At 45.0% G+C, this 24,345-nt stretch overlaps 1 protein-coding gene across 2 annotated transcripts in view; it reads right to left on the reverse strand.

Annotated features, from left to right (window-relative positions):
- Matn2 (matrilin 2) overlaps positions 1–24,345 on the reverse strand; it is a 138,026-nt gene that overhangs the window by 7,080 nt on the left and 106,601 nt on the right. For both annotated transcript variants that reach the window (XM_021183581.2, XM_021183580.3), the window contains exons 9-14: positions 19,523–19,645; positions 19,161–19,283; positions 6,721–6,843; positions 5,394–5,516; positions 2,964–3,086; positions 385–798 (exon numbers count right to left, since the gene is read on the reverse strand). In XM_021183581.2, coding sequence (XP_021039240.1) covers positions 385–798; positions 2,964–3,086; positions 5,394–5,516; positions 6,721–6,843; positions 19,161–19,283; positions 19,523–19,645 — 1,029 coding nt within the window. The remainder of the gene's footprint in view (positions 1–384; positions 799–2,963; positions 3,087–5,393; positions 5,517–6,720; positions 6,844–19,160; positions 19,284–19,522; positions 19,646–24,345) is intronic.

Consider the following 24,345-nt stretch of genomic DNA (forward strand, 5'->3'; position numbering starts at 1 on the left):
GTGAAAATAAAAATAAAGTTAAAAGTATACTTGTGTCAGTAAAGTTGCCACCAGAAATCCATCTTTAAAAAATTCTTCAGGTGACTCTGGAGGAAACATACCAGGGCATTAAAACACTTGTACGTTGTAGTTAAAGAACACTTGCTGAGGTGACTATCTCTATTGAAGTTCACACACTAGGTGGGAAATCTGATTACCCAGGCTGTGAGGCCGGTTTATTTAGCATCGCCAGGGTCCCATTATGGCCTGTAGGTGGCAGTATTGCCAAGGTGTATTTTTAATGGCTTAGCCAACAATTATTGGTTGCTCAATCACTAAGACCAGCTGTGAATCTAAAAGACCCAAACTTTGAGTAATATAAACCACAACTCCATCCCATTTTACCATTGGCCTTGGCTTTACTGGCCCACTCAGAGACATCATCCTGAGCCCGTCCGTCGGTGAACACGATGGCTACTCTGGGTACCTGCGTGGAGGGGGGCCTGGCCCCTTCTACTTGGGTAAAACTTCTCTCAAACATGTGTTTCAGGGCCAGCCCAGTCATAGAGCCTTTGCCCATGTATTTCATGTGGGCCACGGCTTTCTTCATTTCCTTGGCTGAGCTGAAGCTCCTCAGGGTAAACTCTGTCCGGACCTGTGTGGAATACTGCAGCAGCCCCACACGAGCAGCTTTGGGGGAAACTGCCAAGGAATCTATGATTCCAGTGACAAAGTGCTTCACAGTCTCAAAGTTCTCTTCTCCAAGGCTCTTGGATCCATCAATCACAAAGACCAGGTCAATTGGGCCTTCAGTGCATCCTATAGGAATGAAAGGAAAGGTCACATGGTTAAAAAGTTAGAGATCATGTGTATACAAAGGATAAAAAAGCATACTTCAGCAGGAGGCATAGGTGAATTTAGAGAGCTGGGTTTTTGTTCTTCAGCTAGTACACAGGATAGACAAGTGGGGGATATCACAATTACCATTTTTCCAGATACTCTTTTATGTGTGAGTTCCCAATTACTAACACCAGTAATTTCCCTAAGTAAGCTACACAGTATACACAGGTTGTAAAGGAAATCACACACTGATTACTGGCAGCAAGACCTTTACTGTGCACAGAGTACAGTAAAGGATTAGATCAGTGGTCCTCAACCTTCTTAATGACGTGACCCTTTAATACAGTTCCTCAGGTTGTGTTGATCCCCAACCATAAAACTGTATTCATAACTGTAATGTTGCTACTGCTATGATTATAAGGTTCTGTCAACCCTTACAGGAGTCAGGACCCACAGGTTGAGAACCACTGGATTAGGCTAGCCCGTGGCAGTTCCTTTTGCTTTATTGCTGGAGGCTCAGCTACACGAGGGCTAATGTTTTGACTGACAGAAGAAGATATGCTTACTTTCTCCTCAGCCATTTCCTCTTTCAAGAACCTTACACAGTAACCCAGCTGTGTCAGCTACTCTCGGAATATCCTAACACATTAATTTATTCAGCCAAAGTCAATGTATGGAGCATCTGCTTTGTGCAAGTCGGTGGACACAGCAGGATTATGATAATGACTAACACAAAGTGTCAAAATGCCATTTTGCTTAAATCCAATGTGCCCTATGCTGTATCCATGCGGTGAGATAATTATTTAACAATGTGTTGGGCTGGAGATATGGCTCAGTGGTTAAGAGCACTGACTGCTCTTCCAGAGGTCCTGAGTTCAATTCCCAGCAACCACATGGTGGCTCATAACCATCTGTAACGGAATCTGATGCCCTCTTCTGGTGTATCTGAAGACAGCTACATGTACTCATTATATATATATATATATATATGTAAATAAATAAAATCTTAACACAAAACAAACAAACAAAACAATGTGTCTTTCTCCCTTAGTCTGAATTCTCCTTCAATAGATACTAAGTGTCTTTTATTTTGAGGTCCATAATGTTTGACACACAATAGGTATTCTGTATATTAATGCTGACAGAATAAAAGAACCTAGTAGTATCTATTTGGTAGCACACGTACTACTAGTAGTACTTACTAGGTAAGTACTCTACTGACTTATTAAGACTTAAAGAATGTAACTTTAAAAAAAAGAGATTTTTGGAAAACTTAGATGGTTAACAGTAAAAAGAAAAACTTTATATAAATACATAGGCAATTTAGATGCTATGAGACTTTGTATGTAGGGCTGTATAAGAGAATTGTATCAATTCCAAATGGATGCTCTTATTTCAGTCTACAGTATGTTATTATAATATTCTCTTTTATATAGATCAAGCAGCTGTCTAATCTTTCAAAGTAAAGTACAAAAATAAAGCAAGTAAAGGCATATATATGCAAAATTACTTCTATGCCTGGCCAGCAGAAAATGCTAATGTGAGTGCACCCGTGTGTGTGTGTGTGGGGGGGTGTCTGTGTGTAGGGGGATAGTTGGGGATTGAGTTCTCTTTCTTTTTTAAATTTTATTTTGTTTTATGTGTATGAGTGTTCTGCCTGCTTGTATATGTCTCAGATCTTCTGTAACTGGACCCACAGATAGCTATGAGGTACCATATGGATGTTGGGAATTGAACCCAGGTTCTTGGAAAGAACAGATAGTGTTCTTAAGCACTGAGCTAACTCTCCAGCCCCAGGGTTTCTCTTTCTTCATTAAATGCTTGTCTTCATTACTCTATTGATTTGTCATAAAAAGGAAATCAGAAAAGACTCAGATGCCATGCATGTGTCTCCCCAGCAGATTTCAGGGGTACTGGAGTAATTCACAAGCCGCTCCCCTCTATATACTCTTTGCTCACAGAACAGAACCAGTCTATTTACTATCTACTAAATCAAAGGTGTTCTGGCAGCTGTTGTTGCTGTCTGCATATACATCTAAGATTTTGGCAGAAGGAGGGCTAAGGAGTCTATTACCTGAAAATGCCCCCAAAAAGCCATTGCTCCAAAACTAAATGGAAGCAGCGAGCCAGTTTTGGTCACTTACGCTTGCAGTGCCTTCCATCCTCAGCTAGGACAAAGCCCTCTGAGCACCTGCACAGATAGGAGTTCCCATTGTTCACACACATGTGCTCACAGCCATGCTGGGTTGACTTGCAGACATTCTTCCCTAGGGAAAATGTAGGGAGATGAACAACCCATTATTGTAGAAAGAAGCTATCGAGAGCAGTCATGTCAGGGTATGGCAAGGAAGTAATCCATCTTAACGAGATATTCTTGCTAAAATGATTGATTACCTTTGCAGTCTATGCCAAAACAGGCTGAGGTCAAGGAGCAGTCCCCTCAGAGCTCTCTGGACCCTACTGGACCTGCTGGATTTGCCATTTGATTTTAGAATGGCTATATAGGAGTTAGCTTCATATTTCTTAGTAGCGATCCTAGATACGCCATGCTGGTTGTCTAATGAGCACTTCTCACGGGTGAGGTAATTTGAGCTTTTTGAAGTAGTTAATGACCCTTTAATCCTAACAACACCCTTGGGGCGTGGCTAGGTACACACAGAGAATAAATGAAGCTACGGATGCCATGTATCTGACTGTGTTGTACAAGGTTGTCTGGCCAGAGGATTGCCCAGTTGGGGCACACTTCCCCGAGTCTTCATTTTCTGATTGTATGACACCCCTGAGCCTCTGTCTACCCTTTAAAAGGAGAAACCTTACATGAAATTGGAATCTGTAACTAGAGATACCACCAGGAAGGTGGAAACTGTGGGATTTAATTTAGGGATCATATCGAAGGCTAGAAATATTGCCTCGTATCCACCTGTTCAAGGCATTGACGGATACATATGTTAAATGAATAGAAAAATTGGCTCATCCAGACATGTGGACAGGACCAAAGCATGAGCTCCATGAAAGAAGGACTGCAGTGTTCAGCTAGAAGGTCAGACGGTGCAGGAAGGCTGGCAGAGGCCAGCCAGGGCCCCAATGCACTCATTCACATCAGAGCCTCTCTCTAGACACAAGCCCTGCTCCTAGAGAAGAATGGTGCTAATAGTTCTCTACTCAGCTTTGCTGACATGTGTAATGCCCCATGCTCTCAAGGAGTCTGTGAGGAAACTGCCACAAAGCAACCTCAAAACCAAATGAACTTGCTTTGTTTAACCAAGAAAGGACCATTCTACCCACTACAGCAGAGTCAGAAAACCAAATAGATATTATCAACCCCCACCCCTGAAAGAGAACTATCATCTAGAAAGGGGAGAAAGTCTATACCTATATTCAAATCCCCACTTGACTGAGCTGCTCTTTCTTGAGTAGCATAACTGCTAATTTTATGTAAACTTTGACTGGCGATGGTGCCTGCTTTTTTTTTTTTTTTTTTTTGTTAAGCACAGGTCTAGAAGTTTCTGTACCTTGTACGTGAGGCTAACATTTAAATCAGCAGATTCTGAGTAAAGCAGACTGCCTTCCCAAGTGTGTGTGCGCCTCATCTAGTCACACGAAGGCCTTCAGAGCAGGCAAAGAGACGTCCTCCTCACGAACCCTCACAATTTCATGAGCCAATTCCTTAAAGTCAATTTCTCTTTCTTTTCTCCCCCTTTCTTCCTTTATCTACAACATGTATGTACGTGTTCCTCTGCCACATAAACTGTTATCTACTTTTCTGGAGAATCCTAGCATGAGTATATGTGAGTATCTGTGTGCACTCATGTTTGTGCTTGTGGGGGTCAGAAGTCAATGTCTTCCTCAGTCACTATCCATTTTATTTTTTGAGACAAGGTCTCTCTCTGAGGCTGTAGCTCACCAAATCAACTAAATTGGCTGGCAGCAAGTGTCTGGGATTCTCTGGTATTCGCCTCCCCACACTGAGGTGATAGGTGTACTCTACCATGCTTTCTTTTACACAGCACTGGGGATGGACCTTGGGTCCTCATGCCTACCCAGCGAGCTCTTTACCAACTGAGCCATCTCTGAGATCCCTCCAAGCTTTCTAATGAAACTCTGCTTGAGAAACCTGGTCTAGGGAAGCAAATGGTAGGTCTTCTTTTGTTGTTAGTTTGGGTTTCTTTCCCCTCTCAAAACCCCACAGAACCTCCCTCCGGCCCTTCTCCTACCTTACATATATGGTCTGCCAAGAAGAAAAAAATGATCTTTTTGGCCCTGGTAGTCAATTGCTACCAATGATTCTAGATTTTCCCATCAGCATGCTAGGCACTAAATTAGGCCCTGTACAGCTACCCAACCACCATGCAAGAGCTGGGAGGAAATAGAACAGAAGCCTGACAACTTAGGACTGCCACTGAGAAATTCCTGAAGAGCCCATAGTCTGCTCACTTGATCCCTTGGAAACACCCTCAGAGCACCCACAGTTGGAATTTGAGTTTGTAACGTGGTTACGAATTCTACAGAGGTAGAATGTGAGGATCCAGTGAAGAGCTGTGCCCAGTTCCGTATGCAGAGCTTGAGCTACTTACTCCTGCAGCGCTTCCCATCCTCAGCCAGCCTGAACCCCTCCAGACACTTGCAGACGTATGATTCGCCACTGTTCACACAAAGGTGCTCACATCCATGGTTAACATCCTGGCAGACATCTTTCCCTGAGGAGAGAGTACGGTGATTAAAACAACTGCATCAACAAAAAGTCTACGTGGACTCCCCCTAGAAGATCCATCCATCTTGGGCTCTGGACTGCTGCTTGAGTAGGAAGGTGAAGCTGGATGAAGTCTGGTGGCTCTGGGTTGACTTCTGTCTTCAAACATTCCCACTGCCATAGCCACCTCCACTCTCCAGCACCAACGTCAGTGTCTCAGGATGCAATCCAGCCCCAGCGGTCTGCAGGCACAGCCTCTGGTATCACGTGAAGGTGGTGTTGGTAAGGTTACATAGGGGAAAGCTTTCTTTTAGATTGCTAGCACTGGGAGCTGATCTTACCTTTGTCAGTGGCATAATCTACGATTTAGGAAAATCACGTAACCTCTTAGAAACTTAGCTTTCCTGTCTGAAAATGAGAGTAACGACTCCAGGTACTCATCTTTCCTTCAAAGCTCTTTGGGAAGAGTTTTGAGAAGTCAGAGAAGAGGACTGACAAAGATCCATTTGCCCAGTCGTGCACACTGCTCTTTGATTGTTATTGTTGTCATTGGAGTTTTAGGGACAGAACCCAGAGCCTTATGTATGCTTGGCAAGTGCTCTAACCGCTAAGCTACATCCTTAGTCCATTTATTTACTTACTTATATTTTTACTTATGTGTCTGTGTATGGATATGGGTACATGCATGTAGTTGCCTGCAAAAGCCAGGAGAGGGGGTCAGATCCCCTGGAGCTGGAGTTACAGGAGCCTATAAGCTGCCTGATATGGATGCTAGGAACTGAATTCATATCCTCTGGAAGGACCCAAGGATCACTAAGCCATCTCTCCAGCCCTCTAAGTAGCTAGGAGTATAGGAATACACCACCAGTTCACCAGGCCTAGCCTAGTGTGTTGCTGTTATTGAGAGAGGATGTCACTATGTAGACCAGACAGGGCTTGAATCCACAGAGATCCACCTACCTCTGTCTCCTGAGTAATGGGAATCAAAGCATGTAACACTACACCTGGCTTGACAAATTATTTAGTAAAACATATAATTATATATAGTTACTTCATTATTACATAGCACCCCCTTCTGTTCCAGGATTCCACCAAGGACACTGCATGACATTTGATTGTGTGATATTAGCTGTTGAGAGTAATTGGCTCACACTAAGGCTGCAGTGGTAGATCTCAGGCATGGCTGTATGAATTAGCTCTAGTAAACTTACTTCTGCAGGTCTTCCCATCGTCATGAAGAATGTATCCCTCAAAGCACTGACACACAAATGAGTCTTCACTGCTTACACATGAATGTTCACAACCATGGTCTCCCAAAGCACAAGAGTCCAGTTCTGATTAGAATTACAAAAATGGAAGAAAATTATTCATAGATAAATGAATGGTGACCTATTCATTTCTAAAAGATATTCCAGACATCTTAAATTAAACCGGTGTCTTTTCTCACATAGTTCATTTCAGGATAGAAAGTGTCTATGAGCAAACATTCCTAATATATAAAAAGGACATACATAAAGCAAAACACCCAGCTCCAGGGGAAGAGAAAACAGAAGAAGACAGTTTCCAAAGGGAAATATAAGTAGCTCAGACTAAGAGAGAATAAGTCTAACACCAGCTTTCCCATGGATCTACATATGCACGTACGACACTTGACCTATTCATTCGTTTATTCAAAGGCAGCAAAGCTTTTTGTTGTTTTTTCAAGTTAGGCTACCACCATGTAGCCCAGGTTGGCCTTGAACTCCTGATCTTACGCTTTAGCCTGAGCACTAAGGTAAGCCTCAACACACCTAGATAATCAGCAAACTTGTTGTGAGTTCTTACTGTGGGCCAGACATTGACTAGATACTAAGGACAGAACAACCAACACACACACACACACACACACACACATATATATATGTATGGACAAAGGGCCTAGTGGGTTGGAGCTTGACACCTTATAGTGTGTGATAAGGAGCAGAGCCCTGGAGATGGACAGGAGGTGAGTAGTGCTGGTGTCTGGATGAGAAGGATGACCAGATGCACGATGAAGATGCCAAGGACATGTTCACCATGTTTCAGGAAAGGCAAAGAGCCCAGCAGGGTGGGGGTAGGCAGGACACAACATGAGGACACATAGGCAGGACATGTCTGAGGGAGAAGGGCAGTCATAGAATGTTTTGAGCAGGAGAATCCCCTAGTCTGGCTGCGTTGTGAAAGCACAGAAAGCTGTGAATGCAGGGAAGGAACACAGGAAACAGATATAGCCTACTGCAGTGATCCTGCTGGCCCAGAACACAGTGGTGATCATGTGGTCAGACTGCCTATGTTCCGATGGTAGAGCCTATAAGATTTGCCGGTAGAATGATGTTAGACCACAGATCTTCTAGCTCTCTTTCTCCTCCTTCCAAAAATCAGGCTGCACCTCCCTGAAGCCTGTCTTCCTGGGAGTTCTCTCTTCCCTCTTGCAGCTGTGAGCAAGCCTAGACCACAGACAACCCTTGAACACAACTTCAGTCAGTGCCAGGCAGATCACATGGTATGGATCTGGCCCCCTCCACTGACAACGCCAGATCAAGATGGCCTTTGTTCTTTAGAATCCAGGACTCTTTCTCACCAGCTTCTTTACTCTGGTGTGGCTGTGCCTGCTACTGGTCTCCTATGTCATGGCCTGATTGCAGCTGACCATGATCATGAGGACCTCTCCAATAAAGTTCATCTGAAGGACAATTTTGCGTCAACTTCTGTCCTTTCCAACGCTTGAAATGAAGAGTCCACCGTCACATGGTTAGGACAAGAGTCAGAGATAACTCTGTGATCACCAGGCTGAGCTCCTGAATGTAGCGTATTATTTTATAGGGCTGCGTGGCAGTGACTTTTTAAATAATTAAATAAATAATTAGTTAATTAATTAACTTAATGCACGAGTGTTCTGCTGCATTTTATTTGTTTGTTTTATTTTCGAGTGCTCTGCTGCATGTAACCTGCATGTCAGAAGAGGGCATCAGATCTCATTACAGATGGTTGTGAGTCACCATGTGGTTTCTGGGAATTGAACTCAGGACCCCTGAAAGAGCAGCCAGTGTTCTTAACTGTTGAGTTATCTCTTCAGCTCCATCGGGGAACAGTAAGATTTTATGAGTACCATACAGTTAACTGAAAGCTAACTAAACCTTTTAGACAGTGAACAGGATTTCAACAGTGGGTGTGCACCAAAGTGGGAAAGGGGCCTGGCAGGGGTTACAACAGGAAGAACCCATCAACTTTGTTTTTGTTAAGCATCATTGCAACATTTTTTAGACAAGGGAAGTCCTCAGAACTATATCCTGTAGGCTAGTTAAGGGATCCAATATTATTCTCATTTACTAGCAAGAGAAGTTAAAGTTGAGGAAGGCTTATTACAGCTCGCCAAGACCACTTGCTAATAAATGGAGGAACCAGATTAAAAATATGTTTTTTTTTTATAATGAAGTCCATAACTTTTCCCAACTACACAGCATTACCATCTGCTAAGCTTTCAGACACAAAGGGAATTTTGCCTTTCTTTGGGCAGGAACACTGCCAGAATGTTTGAGCAATGGGGAAATGATGTAGGCTGGACATTTAACTGCAGAGGAGATTCTGAGCAGAGGTTGGTGCTCCGGTTTGCTCTGGGTGTGACTCACTTCTCTGGACACATTCTGGACTCGTTATTAATGCAGAATAATTCCCTGTGGCTGGGTAGTTCCTCACAGAGTTTAAAGTACCACTAAGTGACACACAGCACAGACAGCTTGTTGGCACAGAGGGGAAATTTTTTTTTTTCCTTTTTCAAGCATTTATAAGAATACTCCATTTTCCAAGGTAATAAAATAGCAAAAGCTCTCAGGCCAATATCACCAAGCCCTAATCCAGAGTGGACTTTCTGATCACACTCTTCTGCCTGGGACTTCCTAAACCCAGTCCTGTAGTCTTGAAGTCTGCAGGGTTTTCTTCAATGGAGATACAGGCGACTGAGCTCAAGTTTCCCAAGCCCATGTCTGTCAGATGGCACTGCTTTTCTTTATCAGAGGTCAGGACAGCCAGGGAGAAGCCCTGTGCCCATAGGCTCGTGTTCTTATCCTTGGCTATATGGCAGCAGCTCCCAGCCCAACTCCTCAGTTCTCTTGGAACTGTTACAATGTACATGCTTTAAAGTAAGTGAAGAGTTTATAAGCTTTTCTTTTCATCCCTTCAGGGTATCTGATCGAGAGCAGGATGGGTGACGCTCAGTCAGTCACAGGAGACGTCTACAGATGATTGCTAAAGGGAAAACACATACAGCTTCCAAAGTCAACTGTACTAAAGGGCACACATGTCTATGACAGTTACAGAATGCACTCAGCAACTTCATGTAGGGATTCCCTTCTGCAGATTCCCTGGTTCTATGTAAAGGGATGTGCTTTCAAGCTACTGACTACATGCCTGTTTGTAGAGGTGAAAAGTGAGAGTCAACCAAAGTGTCCAGAAACGGGACTGACCAAATGCAATGGAACATTACATTACGTAAAGAGAACGAGGAACTTCCCTATGTAATTGTGGTGGCTTGAAAAAGAATGTCCCCTACAGGCTTACAGATTTGAATGCTTAGCTACCAGGAGTGGCGCTGTTTGAAACATAGGAGGTGTGGCTTTTTTGGAGGAAGTGTGTCACTTGGAGGTGTGTTTTGAGGTTTCAAAAGTCCAAGGGTAAGGCCAGAGTCAGTCTGTCTGTCTGTCTGTCTGTCTGTCTGTCTCCGTCTGTCTGTCTGTCTGTCTGTCTCTTTTTCTTTCTGTCTCTGGGTCAGTGTGTCAGTGTGTCACTCTCAGCTCCTGTTCCAGCACCTATGTGCATGCTGTCATGTTCTCTGCTGTGATGATAACAATGGACTAAACCTTTGAAAGTGTAAGCCAGACCCCAAGTAAATGCTTTCTTTTATATGAGCTGCCTTGGTCATGTTTTCCCTTCATAGCAACAGAAAAGTGACTAAAACAGTCGTCAGGGTAATTACTGTAAGCAGCCTGACCACTGGTTAATGGCAGAATGTAGACTTTGGGACTCTGAATTAGGAAAGCAGTTGAATGTTTAGGCAGGGGCCTAACTAATGGGCCACATGAGTAGTATTATAGAAGACAGTGGTGCTGGGAGCAGTGTAGATTATGACAGCTGGGTTTGAAGAAAAGAAGGGTAGTAAGTGGGCTAGAGACATTCTTGTGATATTGTGGTAAGGAGTGTGGCTGCTTTTGCCCTCATCCTAAGAATCTACCTGAGGATAAAATGAAGAGTTTTGTTACTGGTGTCAGCAGAGATTTCAAGACAGGCTAGTATCGACTGTGTCATGTGGTTGTTAGTAACCACTCTTATGCAGATCTATGTGAAAAAGAGTAAGCTGCTAGGCAGAGAAAAATGCAAAATGTACAGCTTGAGGATAAAAGGAGCACCAGAAAGTATAATGGAGTTCACTGCACAAGCAGATAAAAAGTTTAAAGAAGAGCCTGATGCTAAATGAGAGTGGTGACCTCAGGGCAAGACCCTATGCGCCACACTCCCAATTTTTGAATAGTAATGAAGGAAGGCTTCTGTGTGATGGAAGCTGCCAACAGCGGAAAGGTGATGCAAATGTAACTGAAGGGGGGGGGGAGGCGAGGCCCAGCTCTAGCAAGCAGCAGAATTGGCAGCTTTAGCTACAAGATTCTGCAATAGTGGCAAGGATACATGAAAGGGGTTGTGGACACTCCCTTCTCAGCAAAAGAAAAGTCCCTGCACGAGGCCCAGAGATGTCGTTGTGTGAAGCTGGACTGTGCTGGAGACTCCATTATGTTGGAGATGCTGGAATTGTGAGATACCTGCCAAAGAAAGCTGCAGATGAGATGTGGAGCCAGGCCAAGACAGAGAGACATGAAAGGAGTTGGGGATCTTAGCTGTTAGACATGGGGGTGCAGAGGAGCTTGCCCAGCTGGTTTTTAGCCTTGCATTGGTCCAGTATTTCCTCGCCATGCTTCCTTTCCTCACTTCTGGAATGCTAATGTACACCCTGTGTCATTGTATGGTCAAAGTATGTGATCTGTTTCTTATTTTGATTTTATGGGGGTTACAGTTAACTGTAACTCTTTTTTTCATATTTAAAATTTTCCTTTAATTATATATTTTCTATAGATACAGTATTTCTCAAAATTATGTACCACATTAATTTTCTTTTTTTAATTTTAAACAAACTTTTTATTAGATATTTTCTTCATTTACATTTCAAATGCTATCATGAAAGTCCCCTATACCCTCCCCCCAACTGTAACTCTTAAGAGAGTTCCTTGAGTCTCAGAAGAGATTTTGAACATTGGACTTTTAAACAGTGTTGAAACTGTGATAGACGATGGAAACTTCTGAAGTTGGCCTGAATGCATTCTGTGTAAGAGGTTCTGATAGAAAGGTCTTGTTCTCCAATTGGTTCTTGATTGGCCAGTAAAGAAATCTGGGTTGAAATATGAACTAACCAGTATCCCTCAGAGCTTGTGTCTATAGTTGAATATGTAGCAGAGTTTGGCCTAGTAGGCCATCAATGGGAGGAGAGGCCCTTGGTCTTGCAAAGATCATATGCCCCAGTACAGGGGAATGCTAGGGCCAGGAAGTGGGAGTGGGTGGGTTGAAGAGGAGGGACAGATAGGGGACTTCCAGGATAGCATTTGAAATGTAAATGAAGAAAATATCTAATAAAAAATAAATAAATAAAATAAAATTAAAAAATAACTGTTTAAAAAGAGAGTTGCATGATTTTGTAGAAAACAAGCGATTTGGAACAAATTAAAAAAAATGTACAATAAAAAAAAGAAAGAAAAAAAGAAAACTGGGTTGAAGGTATAGGTGGGACTTCAAGGAAAAAGGAGGCACAGGAAAGAAAGAGAGCTTTCTGCCATGCTTTGGAGGAAGAAGAATGCAGCAATCATGTGAGGTCTTGGGGAAAGCTGGGGCTTGTGGCCTCCACTACAGGTGGGTGGCCAAGGATGTTTGACAGGGGCCAGGTGGGACTAGCCATTAAGTTTAGGGCAGGTGGAGAGACAGAGATAATAAATTGATAAGGACATGCTTTTCCAGGAGGGAGATATCTGTGCCAAGAAGGCAAATTGTAAAGTAACAAACTGTGTATCTGTGTCTTTTATCCGTGGATTCAGGGAAGCTGGGAAAGAGCTGGTAGCATGGTTACCTCCTAGAACCAAAGGTGGGCAAAGCTAAAGGGAAGATGGGAGGGGCTGGTAGCTTGGCTGATCCTGGGCAAAGGCAGTAGCGAATTTAAAACTACATGAAACAGTTTTGTACTATGATATGGCTATAAGCCTATGGGGGCCAGGAAGTGGAATCTGGTGGTTTGAAAAAGAATATCCCTCATAGGCTCATATATATGAAAGCTTAGTGATCAAGGAATGATACCATTTGAAAGGATTAGAAGGATTGGGATGTATGGTCTTGTTAGAGGAAGTGTATCACTGGTGCTAAGATTTGAGGTTTCAAAGGTCCTGTGACCCAACACTCTCCACCCAGAATTTTCATTGAGAATATCCACCAGATCCTATGATGTGGACTTAATTACTGCAGGGCTCACCACTCCCGAGCTCCCCACCTTTCCTCTAAGTCGGCCTTATAGAACACTTCTCACTTCTCACACTGCCCACTTTCTGCATGCAAAGAGCATATGAGGTCATTTAGGAATTCCAAGGACCATGTGTCATAAGAGACAGAATGCTAAGTGTACTCTGAACTCATTTCCTGCTCAGGGAGGCTAGTCCTACCTGCCCACCCACTCTGGAAGGCATCTTGGCCTCAGCTTCTCTCAGGGCCGATGATACTTTGCTATGGGAATGTACTTGGCTGTGTCCTTTAAGTCACCATCTCTAACTTGCCACCAGCCTGTGGAAATAGTGTGCACTCCAGTCAGGACTGTACTTGTTTAGCAAGCATTTGTGGAACAATGACCTGTGCCCACTACTATCCATATTTAGAGGCTAAAACAGGCCTTGGAAGTATGCTGGTCCAGCCCTACTTTAGAGATGAGGAAACTGATGGCCAGTGAGCAGAAGTGACTGGCTCAAGGCTCCTTAAACTGAAGAGGTGACTTGTCTTAGCTGTACTGACCCCAGTAGTTCACAGATCCATCCCCTCTGTGTTTCCCTCCCAGCTCTATGGGGCTAACCAGTCTGGTAAGGCTCTTGGAAGACAAATTAATAGTTGACTCAAGGTAAGCTCCAGAAAGTTTCCTGTCACTCTGTGCTACAGGTGACAGGTCCCACCTGCTCCTGTGACTCCCTCTGGCATTGAGTCTACTGACCTCCCTCTGGCCCATCTGATCATGCACCTGCACTGCTGCTGTCCACCTGGGTCAGGGAAGCTCGTGGGTTGTACCTGTGGCTGGCTTCCCTGATTGAGTGTCTAGCATCAAATTTAACATCTTTCCTGAGACCTGGGACTCCCTACTCCATGCTCTTGTGGCCGTTCTGCCCACATCCCGGTGGCTACCATGCAGACTGGTTGACACATTTTAAATACTTCTTCCAGAGGAACCCTAACCACTGCTGGGGAAGAAACTGAATTAGGTCAGTCCCAGGGACCACCAGCACCTCGTGTACCACAGGCAGACACGGGTGAGGAGATGGGCCAAGGAACATGTGCTGAAGCAGATATTAAGAGTCTGCCCAGGCAAGAAGATGAACCAGACTCAGTTACCAATCAACGCTGAAGCAGAACAGGGTAGAAGGCTTAAGAAGTCCCAGGAAGCAGGACAAAAGCATCTCCCACTCAAAGACATGGCTTCCCCTTCATTTAACTAAGGCCTCACTGTGAACAGGCTCTGCCCTCTGTGACCAGGATGGCTAGAGGCTGAGCTACATAGCTAGGTTGTTGAGGTGCTTGTATATTGCCACAAACTGTGCTTCCCACATCTAAGTTATAAACCAGGCGGTGCGTGTGGGGTGGGAGTTTCAGGAATTGTGGGGTAGTGTGTCCAGTGTCTCAGACTGTCAACAATGACAGGTAGTGACTCCGGTCTGGTTTTGAACTCCACATACAATGTAATTGAAATGCACCTGACCTTAGGAGGAGATGGTCATAGGGGTAGTTTGCCAAGAAGGTGACTGACCCAAGGTCAACAGCTGGCATGATGGTTTCAGTGGGGGAAGCTGACCTGTTGGTGCCCCTGTAGAAGCTTTTTCTTAAACTAAGAAGCATCCATATATCACCACTGTGGTCATCACCATCACCACCATTACCACCACCACCATCATCATCACTATCACCATCACCATCCTCCTCCATCATCCTCATCATCATCAAGTGTAAATGATGTGATGGGGAGCTCATGTGCTATGGTGCAATCTAGAGGTCAGAGAACAACTTTCTGGAGTCAGTTCTCTCCTACCTTTATGTGCATTCTCAGGCTTAAACAGCTCACCAGGCTGCCAAGGCAGGCACTTTACTGAGTCATCTTGACAGTCCAGGACTAGTGTTTTTATTTAAAAAGACACCAAAGAGCTCATTCACTTACTCCCTGTCTCCATCTCTCTTCCTTCATGAGAGGACACAGCCATTGGTGGAGGAAAGCCTTCACCAGAGCATTACCATGCTAGTGCCCTCCATTCAGACATCTAGCCTCTAGTACTATGAGAAAGACATTTCTGTGGTTAGAAAACAATATACAGTCTGTGGTATTTTGCCATGGCTTTCAGAGCAGACTTAGACAACTAGGCTTGGGGTGGGACAGGGGCAGGCCATTGAGGCTGAAGAGGTTTTTCATGTTAGCCTGTGGTAGATGGACTGGGAGCATGGCCAGTTGGATCCCAGAAGCTTCAAGGCTCTGGCTCCTGTACAAGCAGTGTCCTCCACAGCTGGAAAGAAGGGCTTCTCCTAGGACAGTGTGTGAATCCTGAGCTTGCTAACTTCTGGAGAAGGGTATCTCTGTGGCCTGCAAGGAGAGTGTGCCTGGGCCTGTCTCTGAGAGAGAGGTCTCCAGACAGCAATACAGGGGTCTCTTTGGGTCTCTTGGTGAACAACAGGCTAAAGCTGAGGAGTGAGACCTTAACTAACAGGAGAGACATATGGTTTAAGGTCCACTACACATTTTAAAAACATGTCTCTGAATATATGTTTCTGTGTCACACAGGGACCCTGAAAGGCAGGAATAATCATTCCCAGACTGAAGGTGAGCAGACACACAGGGAGGGCCCGCTTTCTTGCACAAGTTAGAAATGTGAACTTGGGTCTTTGGATCCCAGATCCATACTCTTTATATCCTGTGTTTCTTCTCTCATGTGTACACAGGTGCACAGGGAATGGGAGGAGGAGTGTGGCTCTCAGTGGTTAGGGAGGAGAAAGTTTCCATGTGGCTGACTCTGGTGATAGACTGGGTTTCTGTACATAAGGTGGGAGGGGCTAGCTGAAGCATAGGTGGGACAGGGGCTCTCCCACACTGCTAGTCAAGGATTGTTAGTGATTCCCCCCCCCCTCTTCCTGGGAAGCAATAGGGATTCATTACAGGTGACAGCGTGGAGTGGAGTTAAAGGAGACCTAGATGGTCTCTGTTCACTGCTAACCCATTTATCTCACTTTGCTAGACTGGGCCCTGGGGACACCAGGTAAGACCTGGCCTCTGACTCTGACTCAACTCCCAAGGGCTTGAAGACTGCGGGCTGAGCACTCCATTTGTACTGTGCCTGTGGAGTCTTGTTTGGCACTGTGTGATTTGGTGCAAGTTGCATTTTAGGGAAATGCAGTCTAGTGAGGGAAAGAGGCCCCTGAGCTGCAGCTGGAAGAAGAAGCCTCCTTATTTCCTGCCCCAGCTCACCCCCAAACAGTATAGCTAGAATCTGGCATCAGAGGACTGAGAGGAAGAGAGGGTAGGCGTCATGCCAGTCACTACCTGCTTTGACTCAGGAACTTGGACTTAGTTCTATACTTCAGCACCTTCCAGACTGAGTGATAGGCTCTTCTGACCATCTGTTGTCAACGGTCTAAATAAAGGCTGAGGAACCCCTCATGTGTTGAGCAAGGTCTGGCAGTCCTGGGCTTACTTTAGTAAAGTCCACCAGACTTTACTAAAAAGGTACAGTCATGTTATCTGGCTCTGTACCATCTGGCATGGGGCTGGGGTACAGTCATCCTCACCCCATTAGCAGTGACTACAGTGAAAACTCAGGCTTTGATTACAGGATGGAGCAGCTGCACTGAATCACTTGAGAGCAGACAGAAAGTCTTCAATTAGGGGAACAGCTCTGCCGGGTAAAATGCTTCTGTCCCGTGAGTTCTGAGGTATGTGGTAACCCATCAGGTTACCTCATGTGTTCTCAGTACCGCCCAACCAGACATAAAGCTCACTTGTACTTGATGTTGGCTCTTTATTTAGATCCTTGTTGGACTTAAACTCACATAGACGATGACACCATTCCCTTAGTTACAAACACACTTTAACTGAGAAAACAGACAAGGTTCAAGGACAGTGAAGGCAAAAGCCTGGTTAGGCGAGGGCGGGGGGACCAAGAAGTCCTGCGAGCATTATCAGAGCAAGGAAAACAAATGAGGGAAATAACCCATAATCCCCTCACATCTGGCTTTAGAAGGCAGGCAAGTATAGATGGTATTTAACATACCCACCCTTTTTCCACACCCCCAGTGCCCGGGCCCTATTAGAATTGGCTGCAGCAGCAGTCTGTAAGGCAGCTGGGCAGAGATCAACAAGCAAGCAGCAACATGGATAGCCCACTTGCCAAGGTCCAAGAATCCATTCCAAAGAGGGAAAGTATTTCTCACAGGAAGCACAGTGATGGCAGTGCAGCTGTGCAGGAAGCTCAGCTGCTCACATGAACTGACAACACAGACAGGGGGAGGATGACTGCTGTATCTTCTGTTGTGCCACTGGCCAAGGAACTTGGTCTGATAATGAGAAAGGCAGGAGCCAGGGAAAGCAAAGTATCGTCTTTGCTTCCATTTTTACCCTTTCTCTCAAATGGTTCTTAGTTCTTCGTTTTGTTCTATGTGGAAATAGTAGCATTGGGCAGAAAGCACAGCATTTTCTAGTGGAAGATGAGGGAATGTTTTTTTTTTGTTTTTGTTTTTGTTTTGTTTTTTTGCTTTTTCATGACAAAGTTTATTTGCATTGCCCTGGCTGTCCTGGAACTGGCTCTGTAGACCAGGCTGGCCTCAAACTCATGGAGATCCTCCTGCCTCTGCCTCCTGATGCTGGGATGAAAGCATTTATCACCACTGCCCAATGAAACAGCCTGGAATTTTACACTTGATTTTAGCCAAAAGGCCGAGAAGCGATGCAGCCTGGAATTTTATCGTTTGGTTGTTTAAATGGAGAAAGGAGTTAAAGCTACAAGTAAACATACTTGTAATATGTATGGATAATATCACTGCCAATCCGGCCTTGTGCTGAGGTGACGGGGCTCAGGGAAGGCAAAAGTTTCCTCAGACATCTCCCTTTCAGAGATAACTGAGCTCCCACACAGATTGAGACTCTGCTTAGTAGTAGGCTGTACTGGCGAGTTTTGTGTCAACTTGACCCAGCTGGAGTTATCACTGAGAAAGGAGCTTCAGTTGAGAAAATGCCTCCACGAGATCCAGCTGCAAGGCATTTTCTCAATTAGTGATCAAGGGGGAAAGGCCCCTTGTGGGTGGTGCCATCTCTGGCTGGTAGTCTTGGGTTCTATAAGAGAACAGGCTGAGCAAGCCAGGGGAAGCAAGCCAGTAAAGAACATCCCTCCATGGCCTCTGCATCAGCTCCTGCTTCCTGACCTGCTTGAGTTCCAGTCCTGACTTCCTTGGTGATAAACAGCAGTGTGGAAGTGTAAGCTGAATAAACCCTTTCCTCCCCAACTTGCTTCTTGGTCATGATGTTTGTGCAGGAATAGAAACCCTGACTAAGACAAGGGCCATCTTGGACTCTTCCCTGAGTCTGAGCTGCAGCCAATCCATCTGTCCTTGGAGTGTGATAGCATGGGCTTAGCACAGTGCTAAGCACCTGGCATGCAGCCAGCTGGCAGCCAGCTTGCAGTCAGCAAGTCTCTGTATTGTGGGTCCCAGGTTTGACTGGCTAGGGGTAGAGCTGAGAGTATGTCTTAGTCTGTGCTCTGGAGTTATATCACAGCACATGGATAGAGTGACAAGGAAGAATAGAAGCGTAAGGAGTTAGGACTTCATCCTGCTTCATCTCACAGTGGGAAAGCACAGTGAGGACTTATGTACAAGAGGTGGGGACGGAGGGATTGATCCCACACTATAATTGCTCATTCTCTGTAATCAGCCGACTCCCACGAGAAAGGCATTAACCCTTCCCACCAACACAATCACCTTGGAAAACTGCCATGTTTCAAACGTATCATAATAGCAACGAAATTTGACCATAACTTTGAACAAACAACTCAAACCACTGCAGCACACCAAAAATGAGGGACTGTTTCTTAATGCTAACGAGGCAGGGCATGGAGATAGCAGAGCCATTTCCAGGAGTGTGGGAAGGAGGTTTGGACAAGAACACCAGTGGCTTCAAGATATAGGCACACACATCACCAGGGGCCCAGTGAAGTCTGAAGGAGGATGCACAGCTACATGCCAGTGTCATCAACGCACTGGCACCCATGAGGGCTTGTGCTGAGCCTGTCTGTCCCAGGATCTTAAGTGTAATGAAACTCACTTGCACAAGTCTTCCCATCGCTTCGGAGCACATGACCCTCAGGACATTGGCAGGCAAAGGATTTGTCTGTGTTGACGCAGGAGTATTCACAACCATGGTTGCTCAGCAAGCAGTAATCCGCCCCTGTAAGACCAAAGCCAAGTGAGGTTCCTGAGCCTGTCTCGGCAAGCCTTCATGGCTATGATGGGAATCAAGTAACTGTTTATTTATTGCCATTGAAAGCATGTGGCCCCCAGAAGATTTCCCCTTAGTCTCCCTGGGGGAGAAAAAAGGGCAGAGGAGAACATGCTGTTCTCTGCATTGTCTATACAAGCACTTCTGTTGGAAACCCTTCCCTATAGAGAGGTGAAAGGGGAACTCACTGGAGCAGGTCTTGAGGTCATCATTAATAAGGAAGCCTTCTGAGCACTGGCAGACAAAGGACTCCTCTGTGTTCAGGCACAGCTGCTCACAGCCATGGTCCAGCTGTGCACAGTGGTCCACCCCTGCAATGGTCACAAAATATGAAAACATAAAGGGACCGAGGTGCCAACACACCATTGAGCAAGGCTAAGCAAAGCCTTTCTGCAGCCACAGGGAAAGAGCTATGCTTGCTGAGATATCAGCTTTGCTCCATGTCAGTCATACAAACCTAGAGTCCCTTGAGTTGAGAAAGTCTCAGTTGAGGAATTGCCTCCCCCAAAGTGGCCTGTGGGAGTGTGTGGCATGTCCTTGATTTGATTGATGCCCACTGTGAATGGTGCCACCCCAGAGAAGGTAGTCCTGAGTGGTATAAGAAAGCAAGCTGAATGTGAACCTGGATGCAAGGCAGTACCAGCATTCCTCTGTGGTCTCTGGCTCAGTTCCTGCCTTGAGGTCCCTCTGTCATAAATTGTTACCTGGAAGTGTAAACTGAAACAAACTGTCTCCTCTCCAAACTGCTTTTGGTCATAGAGTTTATCCCAGCAGCAGAGAAGCAAACTAGGACAGGGCTGATTCCCATGTCCTTGCTGTGGGTGTGAGTCACACTTAGCCTCTCTGTGCTGTGACCTCCTGATCCACGGGTGATAGCAATTCCTTTTCTTTTTTTTCTCTTTTTTTTTTTTTTGCCTCCCTTGACTCTGTGTGTTCACACATGGCTGGCTAACAGGAGCCTTTCTGAAGTGGAAATTCCCGGTTTCTTTGGAAACTCAGTTGTGTCATGTGATGTTTTTTCTGGAAGCTGTCTCACGAGAGTATGTTTTGTTGAAGCAGACACACGAGAGGACACTGTGATGTTTGGAAAGAGCCCAACAGATTTTTGCATCAGTTCACCTTCTAACAGTTTGCAGGTCTTAGCTGATCTTCTGATCTTTACATGTCATGACTTCATAGAGAGAAAAGAACCAAAGAACTTCTCATGGTATTCCAACTGCTTCCTGACACTCTAGAGGACTTGTGCTGATTCGACAGAGCCTTGTGGTTTCTTCTGGATTGAGCAGCTGCTACTCATTAATGTTTGGAATCACCCAAAAGAACTACTTCTAAACAGGTCCACATCTCCCGTTTCCTAGTAACCGTTCTTCTCCCCTGCCTTTGGTTGGTGAGCTAGAGGGGGAGTTGAAGCATTTAAGAACCTTTACTAAAATAGGTTTTGAAAAAAAAAAAATCCAAGCCTACACTGTTCTGTTTCCAGTGCTGCGATCACAATGCATACGGTCACACCTCCACTCTTACCCAGGTTCTGGATGTAGAACTGAGACCCCTGGCTTGCAAAGCAACCACTTCATTAACTGGGTTATCTCTCTTAGATACCTGGTGGTTACTTTCTGGTAATAATGCAGTCAAAGTCAGAGGAGATGATCCATCTAAAGCCCTCCAGGGGCTGACATAAGACAAGCAGAATTATTGTGTAATTCATTTCTATTTGAAAATAAAAAGTCAATTAAAAGAAAACACAAACAAACAAACAAAAACCTCTCTTAATCAGGACATCCAGATTCAGAGAAGAAACAAAAGCTTCAGCTGCCTGTGTGGCCTCTTCTGGCACCTAAACACCATACAGCCGGTGCTTGGGCAGGGAGAGTGGAAAGCCAGGGAACACACAGCTATGGTGGCTAGCTCCCACGTAGAGCCCCATGGGCTGCCTCGAAGATTTACTGAATGGAGAAAATGTAACCCCCATCAGCTGGACAGACACTGAGGACTTCACGACAGCCCCCTGAAGTAAGCCTTTTCACTCTGCATGGCTGAGGACTAGTGCCTTCTGCAACAGTCTACTGGCAGGCAAACCTACTGGAAACTCTTTCAGCGTCTCAGGAGCCGAATGCTCATGCTCATATCCTGAACTGCCATTTACCAGGCACAGCTGTTGGGAAGCATGTGAGAGCTAGGGTGCTGACGGTGCTCACAAGTGTGCCTGCATGGAATGAGTACCTCAGAAGGGTTGGCTGCCGTCTTGCCTGGGGCTCTCTAAGAACCCCATGAGTTTCTCTGAGGACTTCTGGGTGGAAACAGCTTGGTTTATATTTTCTAAATATTGACAAATCTTATAAAGACCCCCATCTCTTCTGGGCTCACATCTGAGCTTCTAGATTTCCCAAGGCATGCTGGGAGAGTCAGGGAGTCCAGGACTCTTTGAGGCCTAAGGTAGACTCAGCAAAGTGGCAGATTACTACCAGGGACAGTGGCAAGCCAAACATGCTGAGAAGAAGGCAGGATTTGGCACTTCCATTAGCCAGGCATCTTCTTGTTGAACAAAGATCTCCTTCTCTTTCCCCTCAGCTCAGGACCCAGTGACAGTCAGAAGAAAGTGTACAGCACAGTGCTGACTTTTGCTTCAACCTCTTCATGCAAACCCCCCTTGACTTCTGGGATCATGCTTGGAAAGTCACATTTCCTTCCCTCTGAAGACAGAGAAGAATGAGGTCCCCCCAGGCTGGCCCTCTATCTCATACTTCAGCTGTGAAACTTCCCCTCCTGGCAGTCAAGGGTCCAAATGTTCAAAAGCTGCATGCTTCTCACTCAGTCTCCTGCCTGCAGAGCCAAGCAGATACATAGTGTACTGTTTGCAAAGCACAAAGGAATGATTCTTATGTAGCCCAGAGCCACTAGCTCTCAGTGTGTCATGGTCCTGGTACCTATCACTGCCCCCACATACTCTTAGCCTCTGCTGGCTTGGGGCTGTGAAGACTGTACCTCAAAAAAGAAAAAGTTATGGGCCTATCCAGCTGGCAAGATCTGAAAGTTCTCATATGTTTATGTCACCAAGCTTGTGGTGGGCCCAATAGAAGGAAATAAAGGAACAACTTCACAAAATTCCCATGTTGCCCTGTTTCCCCCTTACATTAGCCTGGGTAGTCCAAAGTTTTCCAAGGTCTATCCCTTCTGGCTTCTTGTCCCAACCTGGTACTGGCCGTTAGGCACTTTCACAGGCTTGTTGATATGGACTATATTTTTATCTAGTATTATGTTTATCATAAACCAGGCATTAGACCACGAGATTGAAATGGCCTCAATTATTCCCCACAACCACCTGGGGAATCAATGCTATTAACTTTTAAAAATAGGCAATCAAAACTGGAAGAACAACATGTCCAAATCACATATATAGAATTCAGAGCTTAGATTTGAATTCAGGCCTATCTGACTTAGCAAATGCTTTTAGTAGCAAAGACTAATAGCAGCTAGCAGCCCTATTCTAAGTAGCCTTTCTCTCTCTCTCTCTCTCTCTCTCTCTCTCTCTCTCTCTCTCTCTCTCTCCCTCTCTCTCTCCCCATTCTCTTCCCCCCATGCCTCTTTCCAGCTTTATTCTTTTTCTTTTCTTTTCTTTTCTTTTTTTTTTGTTGTTGGTTTTTTCGAGACAGGGTTTCTCTGTGTAGCCTTGGCTGTCCTGGAATTCACTCTGTAGACCAGGCTGGCCTAGAACTCAGAAATCCACCTGCCAAGTGCTGGGATTAAAGGTGTGCATCACCACACCTGGCTCTCCCAGATTTATTTTTGCTGGGATCTAACCAATAGCTTTGTGCAAAGTTACCATTCTGCTTACTGACTTAGCTTACACCCTCAACCCCTATCTTAGTTTGGATTTCAATTGCTGTGAAGAGACACCATGATCAAGGCAACTTTCATAAAGGACAACATTTAATTGAGGCTAGCTTACAATTTCATTATGGCAGGAAACATGACAGACAAGGTGTTGGAGGAGCTGAGAGATCTGCATCTTGATCTGAAGGCAGCCAGGAAAAGACTGGCTTCCAGGCATCTAGGAAGAGAGTCTCAAAGTCCAGATCCAAAGTGACACACCTCCTCCAACAAGGGCAAACCTCCAATAGTGCCACTCCCTGGGCCAAGCATATTCAAACCACCACATTCCATGTCTTAACCCCCATGGGCTTGTTCAACACTTGAATCTATGTGAGTCATACCTAGCCATAGCTTAACACGAAATTAGTTCAACTTCAAAAGTCTCCATAGTCTATTATAGTCTCAACAATGTAAGAAGTTCAAAGTCTCTTCTGAGATTCACCTAATCACTTAACTGTAATCTCCTATAAATTCAAAATCAAAAAGCAGATCACATACCTCCAACATCATATTATATATGATACTATTCTAAAACATCATAGTGAGGAAATACTGGCCTGAAATAAGACAAAAAACCAGCTGGGCAAACTCCAAACTCTGTGTCTCCATGTCTGAAGTCAAATTGCTCTTCAAATCTCTAACTCTATTCATCTTTATTGACGGCAACAAACTTCTTTCTCTTGGGCTGGTTCAACTCCCTGTTAGCAGCTTTCCTCAGCAGGTGTCTCATAGCTCTTACTTCTCTAACATCTTGGGATATTCAAGGCAGCTTCATCTTTATAGATTCTTGTTCCAATGTCTGGGATGCATACATGATCTTCTGGACTCCTCCAAAGGGCTTGGGTCACTTCTCCAACTCTGTCCTCTGTAGAAACAACTCTAGGCTCTGGTTGATTCTACTCCACTGATGCTGCAGTTCTTGGTGGTCATCCCATGGTACTGGCATCTCCAATGTACTGGGATCTTCTGCTGCAACTAGAATTGACCAATAGCTTCTCATAGACTCTCTTTATTGTGCCAAGGCTCAACTTCTTTGTGTGACCCTTCCAGTCCGGGGTCATCTGAAGCTGCACCTTCACCAATGACCTACCATGGCCTCTCACAGTGCCAATCCTCAGCTGCTCTCCATGACCCCTTCATG

Source organism: Mus caroli, unplaced genomic scaffold (genome assembly GCF_978045245.1).
Source record: "Mus caroli unplaced genomic scaffold, Mus_caroli_1 scaffold_16, whole genome shotgun sequence".
In the NCBI taxonomy this organism is placed as follows: Eukaryota; Metazoa; Chordata; class Mammalia; order Rodentia; family Muridae; genus Mus; species Mus caroli.